This window comes from Echiichthys vipera (genome assembly GCF_963691815.1).
Source record: "Echiichthys vipera genome assembly, chromosome: 15".
Taxonomy (NCBI): Eukaryota; Metazoa; Chordata; class Actinopteri; order Perciformes; family Trachinidae; genus Echiichthys; species Echiichthys vipera.
The window spans coordinates 5415966-5423640 of NC_139840.1; the positions used below are offsets into that span (position 1 = coordinate 5415966).

A 7675-nucleotide genomic window follows, 5' to 3' on the forward strand; every position below is an offset into this window, starting at 1 on the left:
GTGGGTCAGCAAGTAAAAACTTTGTACATAACATAAATATAATCCAATATATACATAGTGTATATATACAGTGCACAGTGTGCTATAAACAATAAACAATAATAATATATACAACAAAATATGCAAAATATACTATAACAATAATAATATATACAAAACAAAAAAAAAACAGTAGCGAGACCAGAGTTCTCTGTCAGGCAGAGGTGAGAGAGTTAATATATACAGTGATGGAAAGATTTCCTGTATCTGTTGCTACGACAGCGAAGCTGAAGCAGCCTTCTGGAGAAGGTGCTCCGCTGTCTGACCAGTGTGAGTTGGAGAGGGTGGAGAGGATAATCCATGATGGATAACAGTTTCTTCAGTGTCCTCCTCTCCACCACATATGAGCGGCAGTACTGAAATTAAGCATAGAATTAGCAAATGAGTAAATGTTGCCTCAAATACATAAAGTGGCTTTTCAAATCTAGAAAAAAATCAGAATGAGTTTTAAAAAAAACAGGGGAACGGAATGTTTCAGGGTAACCGGGACGTGAATCTGTATTTTCACCAACACATTATGAATTTTGAACAAGAGAAATATATTGTATTTCTTAATTGTGATGCCAGACGTTGGGGATGGGCTAAACTCCTATTTTTTGTTCTATGTAAATTTTATTATGGTTTCAATTTGGGACAACTGGGCCGAAGTGCAGGACGCTTTGCTTGATAGATGTACTGTACAGATGCAGTAATGTTGATTCATGTTGATGCATATTTATGCACGTCCTGGGACAGAAAAGGCACTGTTTGTTATGACATAGTTACAAAATAGGTCAACGATGACTTTGGTCTCCTGGGTCACCCATCCACCACCACCACCACCACCACCACCACCTCCTCCTTATGCTGACTTTAGCGCTCTAGTCTCTCTTTCGCTCGCTATAATCACTGACTTCCCCTTTACACCCTTCATAACTAAGGCCAATACAAATCACTGCCACAACTCAGACATAAGAAAATGTAAATATGGGTCTTAATAAGCTGCTTGTACAAACGACATATGGGGTCAATTTTGGGGGGGGGGGGGGTCTCGCCCCTACATCTATAAAAGACAGGAAAGCCAGTGAAGGATTGTGCTCGTGTGGCTGCACTGTGCTCAGGAAAGGAGGATCTTGGGTAGTGTGATCCTCCACTTGCTCATGTCCTTATTGGGGTGTCCACCCGACAGTGATGAGTGTATCGGCAAACTCCAACGGCTCTTTCTCCTTTTGTTGTAGCATACGTGTGGTTCGCCTGCAACTTTGACTTCTCATCATTCTGCGGCTGGACCAGAGAGACGGGAACGGGGGCCGAGTGGCTCATCCAGACCAACGGGGCTTCCACCGTCCACAGAGGGCCCACCCTGGACCACACAGGTAGGACATATCTGGTCACCTCTGTGTTCGAGCAGCACCACTCGATAGATGCACTCTGCAGCTCTCCGTGTTCTCATGCAGCTGTTATAAACCTGTCTGAACCCTTTTTCCTGGAAGATTTGTAACTACCTTCAGCTTTAAATAACCCGCTTTAGTCTGCGCTGATGGGAATTCACAACAGGGCTTAGGGTTTTTTTTTAAGAAGGAGAGGAAAAGATGCGTTCAGTGTACTAGGGAATTCCCATTAGACACATAACCTCATTCCTCTGAAGGACAAGGAGTTTGTGAACAAACTATCATGAAGTTATGGTGTTCTGCTCAGCCTGGAGCCGCTCCGTTACGCATTTCGACACCTGTCTGTGGATCGAGCTCTTTGATACTTTCACAGTATTGAGATAGGACGTGTGTTATAATAAAATAAATAAATTTAACTTACAATATGGGACTTTTAACATTATAGTGTCACAGGGTTTTTTGGTGAGTATTTATTGTCTGTGTGTTGTTCAACAACAGAAAAGGATCGCTGTCATTTCCAGTTTATTTTTATGGATGAATACGTTTAACCCTTAACTGAACTTTGTACATGACACTGTGTCAGCACTGTTAAGCACAACAATAGCTTTTTCTTCATTTGAACGGGGAAACCTCATTAAGATTAAGCTGTTTTATAAGAGTTAACTGGGGCCTGTTGCATAGAGTGACTAATTAAGCCCGGCTTGGTTCGAGTCCCTGTGTGGACCATGAATGGAGAGTGGACTGGTGGCTGGAGAGGTGCCAGTTCATCTCCTGGGCACTGCCGAGGTGCTGTTGAGCAAGGCACCGAACCCCCAACTGCTCGGGGCGCCGGTCACTGGCAGCCCCCTCGCTCTAACATCTCTCCGTTAATTGCATGTATATAGGTCCTGTCTGAGCATGTGTGTGTGTAAAATGAAAAAATATAGAGTGAAATTGAATTTCCCCAATGCGGGATGAATAAAGGAATTCTTCTTCTTATTATTATTTTGGTTAATCTGACTCATTTTCATTCGATGTGGTTTTCCAGAATACGTTGCTAGTAGCTGAGCCTAAGCTATGTTAAATTTGCTTCATGGTACTGAGTCAGACTACCTTGCTTTCTAAAAACAGACTCCGGGTCGAGTCAATAACGGAGTTATAGGCAAACAACAGGACAGATAACACAAACATGCCCCTGAAATCTGAATTAAATAGAAATACACTCGTGAAATCAGGAATAAAATGTCTAATATAATCATGAAAACAGGAATAAATCCACTAATGTCTATGAACATGCAGTACCGTCAGCCCTGAGTCAAACTTAGCCGATGCTTTTGATCCTCAAAACCTTTTGAAAATGAACGGATGGCTCTTGAAAGACTTTTGAAAGAACACTCCGAGCCCTCAGACTTATCAGCACGCCTCAGCTCTCTGACCTTCTCTCCATGCAAAGCTCCCGTGATGGATGCTTTTGCGGAGGCAGCCGCGGCTCCAAAATGAACGATTTCACCTTGATTTCTTGACATAACCAGATCTGGAGTAAAAAATGGGCTCCTCTGGTGTCAAGTCTGATCCTCTCCTGAAGCACGCTGATACTGACAGTGCTTTGTTTCCAGCATGTAAAGTCCCTGAATGTGACGTCTCTGGGAGTGTGTGAAGCTTAATACTGAACAATATCACAGATGTTATCAAGTTTAGGAGCAGACAGAGAAACACTTGCGACAGCACGGACAGGCTTTCACATTTTAGCAGCTGACTCAGTGCAGTGAAATTAGTGTATGTTGAAAGTGAGAGTTCAATCATATCGATGCCTGTTTTCATTTAAATGCACAGAAGACCGTCTTATTTATTAAGGTCTTATTTTGAATCTATGGTGAAATGGAGTCAGTATATCAGCAGTGATGTGTCCTCTTCCATCTCTTTACCTTGTCTGTTGCTGCCCCCTGCAGGTGGACCGGGGAACTTCATCTACATGCAGCAGGATGACACAGACACGCCAGGTAAAACGGGCGAAGGTGAGGCTGAAGAGTTGAATGTGGCGAAGCTGGCCAGCCTGCCCATCACCGCGCCGGACGCCGACCTGTGCATGTCCTTTTGGTATCACATGTTCGGCGAACACGCAGGGGCGCTCCACATCACGCAGAGGAAGGAGGGGGAGAAGGGGCACGTCCTGTGGACCGTCAGCGGCCACCAGGGCAGCCGCTGGAGGGAGGGGCGAGTCTTGCTGCCGCACTCCAGCGTCTCATATCAGGTAAGACAGATGTGGATGTGTCATTTATTTATATTTGTTTGTCCTTAAGGATTTAAAATGACTAAAGGATAGCTTTCTATTTGAAGAAAGACCAAGAGTGTGCACACCCAGGTAAAAATACTCAAAAAATGCTTCGCTGCAGGGCACAAAGGAAGTCTGCACACTGTTGTGGTTACAAATAAATGCTTTATTTCTCTTTTTGTCTTCTCGAGACGTTTCCTCTTTGTGCCCTGCAGCTTTCTATTTGAGACATTAAAGGTTAGAGTTATTTTTAGAGTCTTCCTTTTCCATTTGGACCATTTCTGATCTCAAATCTTGTTGATGTGCTGTTATTGAGCCTCAAAGTGGCAGAACAACTGTAAATCTTTAATGTCTATTAGAGAAAGAGGCAGCACAACCAGGTGAATTGTAATAAAAGAAAAACAAGTACTGAGTTGCCACAGAGGTAACTGAGATTTGCATTTGTAAGAAACACCACGACAAGCACAAGGACCTGCACTGAGAAGGTTCAACGTTACACATCTGGAGAGAAGGGAACACATGCACATTTGTAGTCTTTATTTTTTTTGTAGCTATTGAGTTTGGCTGCAACTTTGTCCCAGTTTTTAAATTTGGCCCACTGTGAATTGGAGTTTGACACCGCTGCCCTAGGTAAACACACACCATTCATTTCATGTGTTCAGCTGGAACGCACAGGTCTGGAGGCTACATGTGTGTTCTTAAGCCTGATGGCCTCAGGCAGGAAGGACGTGCTGTAGCGCTCCCGTGCACATCTAGGCCGTCCAGGGTGCTGTGGAGGGGGTGGGGGGCATTCTCCATGATGGATCGGACCTTCCCCAGCATTCTGTGTCTCACCACCCCTTCCAGAGGAGCCAGCTCGGTCCCCACGACTGATCCGGGTTTATTGAGTTTATTAGAGTCCTTCGCCTTTATTCATACAACCCAGCACACTGCTGCGAAGAAGATTTGAATTTGCTTCAGTGTGTGAAGCACTTTGTAACCAAAAATAAAGATTATTCTTATTATTACTATTATTTTTGGAGGCAATCGAGTCGCGTTGCAAATCATGGTCAGCAGCCGAGCCTAAAACTGTTTAATCAAACAGGGATTTTCTCTTCTTATATTGTTCATTTGGATACATTTTAGAGGTCAGAAGAGTGTAGCACAAATGTATTTTTTCATATTCATATTTTATTTATCTCATGACCCCTCAGATTTAACTTGCAACCCCACATCCCAAAGGATGGGGGACAGTGTAAAACACGCTTATCCTCATTTCACCCAGATTCACCAGGGATCTTAACAAGTTGCGTATTACACCTTTAAAGATAAGAAGGTTTTGTGGTTCGTTGATAGTTTTTTTGCTGAGCATTTAGCATCTAAGCTATCCGACTGACTCCTGCATGTGTGCTGTTACGTGCAGGTGGTGGTGGAAGGTGTTGCGGACAGACGCAGTGCTGGTCACATAGCTGTGGACAACATCCAGATCATGGATGGACTCGGTGCTGAGGACTGCAAGGGTGTGTTATTCTAACTCACGTAGTACACCAGTATTCCATTATAGCGTCCAGTGTTTTGTTAGATTTGATTTGATCTAACTGAGGCTGTTTTCTCTCCTCCAGATCCAGAAGCTCCCACATCTCCGCCAACTGAAATCTTCATCCTACGTAAGTACCATTCATGACTCCGGTTTTGTCATTCCACTGTCAATATGTTCAATTTGGTTGCACATACTCTTGTATTTACTGGACACATCTCCACAGACCGTAGCTGCCTCTGCACAGAAGGGTAGAATTGATATGAAGCGCTGAGCTGTGGTGTGAGCGTTTCCTCTCTCTATGAAAGAGCGTAAAAACTTTTTGCGATAGCCAGACCGCCATAGCAAACAGTTGACCGTAGATCTGTGTGTTCCTCTATAAAACTTATATCAAAGCAGTTGTGACTGTGAGGAGAGTGTGCGGAAGCCCGTTCTTCGCTGGTGCGTTCAGAGAATATCCGACATCCAAGACTTAAGAGCGTGCTGCTAAAAGAAGACACGACATTTACAATCCCCGAAGCAATTTCAGTCAAAAGCAACTGGACTTGGTTGCTTTTGACTGAAATTGCTTCGGGGATAACGACGACCTGGACAAACGAGTGCATTCACAGGCTTACAACATTCACAAGTTAGAACGTGAGGAAACCCAGAAGACAAACAACAAAGAACGATGGATGTTGTGAAAGAAAAAAGTGTGTTCTGAGTTTATTGAAAAAGTGTTTTAAAGACTTTCCTACTGGCCCCTGTACCAGCTCCTCTCATAGTAAAGTCCATTCAAGTGGATTACCGAAGTCAATCCAAAAGGAAGGAGCCCATTGGTGCTTCGTTTTCTGTGTAGGGACTCTACTCATGCTGCTGCAGAGGTTTGCTGTTATTTTGAGCAGCATTAGTGGTTAAAAAAGACGTTTAAATGCCTTCACCGTACTGCCCCGAGCTAATCACTGTTAGCCACGTCCGGCTGTTAGCGACTCTCCCAGATTTCTCCGTTAATAGTTGTTACATTAAAAAAAAAAAACGTCTCGATGGCTTATTTGCGGTATGTAAGTGCCGGAAAAAGACCCTGGGATGATTTTGTGCCTGAATTACACTTTAAAGATGAGGCTTTCGTTGTAAATTATATATCAGTTTAATGAAAGCAACAATAAGGAAGTGTTCTTGCCTGCCTTGTGAAACGCCAGTATGGTCTTTTAAACCTGTAATCCCGAGTCATTTGAATGCAACATAATTTCCGTCCGTCTTTTTCTTCTGCAGCTCTGGACTCCCTTTCACAGGAGACCAGCGAGCTCGGCGGCCCGGGCAACATGCTGAAGACCCTGGACCCCATTCTCATCACCATCATCGCCATGTCCGCGCTGGGCGTCTTCCTGGGCGCCATCTGCGGGGTCGTCCTGTACTGCGCCTGCTCGCAGGGCAGCATGACGGACAGGAACTTATCGGCCCTGGAAAACTATAACTTTGAGTTGGTGGACGGCGTGAAGCTAAAGAAGGACAAGATGAACGGACAGACTAACTATTCAGAGGCGTGAGGGGGAAAGAGAGACGGAGCCGTGATCGCTCCGCGTGGACACATGACGCAGCCAATCAAGTGGGAGGAGGGGGGGGGGGGGCACCAATGGGACAGCAGGGTGGGCTGAAAGTGAGCCAACGTAATGTTTTTTTCTCAGGAGCGGCAGTGGAAGGGACTGACCTGTAGGGGGCACTGTGTATAAAGAATCTGTACAGCAAAAAAAAAGAAGAAGAAAACTAGGGAGTCTATTTGTTTTTTCGACGTGCTTTGTTGATTTCGTATAATCACATGCTGGTGTTGAGACCAATTCAGAAGAGAGTTTCATTTGTGTATTTTTATGGAAAGATATGATTTTTTTTGTTTGTTTGTTTGTTTGTTTGTTTTTCGGAGCCTGTGAATTTTCTCATTTTCTCATTTGTTTTTCAGAGTTTCACAGAAAGAGCGGAGTATTTGAAATTTGCTATTCTTATATCTGCCTCTTTTGCTCGCTGTGTGTGTGTGTGTGTGTGTGTGTGTGTGTGTGTGTGTGTGTGTGTGTGTGTGTGTGTGTGTGTGTGTGTGTGTGTGTGTGTGTGTGTGTGTGTGTGTGTGTGTGTGTGTGTGTGTGTGTGTGTGTGTGTGTGTGTGTGTGTGTGTGTGTGTGTGTGTGTGTGTGTGTGTGCGTGCGTGTTTGTCACATTCATATACATCTGCATTTCAGAATTCTATGTGTCATTCAGTCTAGATGTAGGTGTGTATGTGTGCATTACACTCATGTATCTTTATACATGAAGTGTGTGTGTGCGTGTGTGCATTCATGTACGTTTGCGTGTAAAGGCGGGTGCCATGGTGACCCGTTGACCTGTGTCTAGTTCCAACAGTGCCTTTATTTTCCTCCAATTTTTCTGTTGCCTTGTTTTTTTGCCTGTTGTTTTTCTCATCGGCTGGCGTTGCGTCTGTCCAGGGTTCCTACACGCAAGCATGTGGAAAAGTCTGGAAACTTTAGCAAATTG

At 44.2% G+C, this 7675-nt stretch overlaps 1 protein-coding gene across 1 annotated transcript in view; it reads left to right on the top strand.

The window, feature by feature from the left end:
* Positions 1 to 6745, top strand: part of LOC310958311 (neuropilin-1a-like) — a 90827-nt gene extending 84082 nt beyond the window's left edge. The window contains exons 14-18 of the mRNA XM_083929205.1: positions 1257 to 1394; positions 3338 to 3639; positions 5063 to 5159; positions 5262 to 5306; positions 6428 to 6745. Coding sequence (XP_083785331.1) covers positions 1257 to 1394; positions 3338 to 3639; positions 5063 to 5159; positions 5262 to 5306; positions 6428 to 6702 — 857 coding nt within the window. The 3' untranslated portion in view covers positions 6703 to 6745. The remainder of the gene's footprint in view (positions 1 to 1256; positions 1395 to 3337; positions 3640 to 5062; positions 5160 to 5261; positions 5307 to 6427) is intronic.
* Positions 6746 to 7675: the final 930 nt, after the last annotated feature.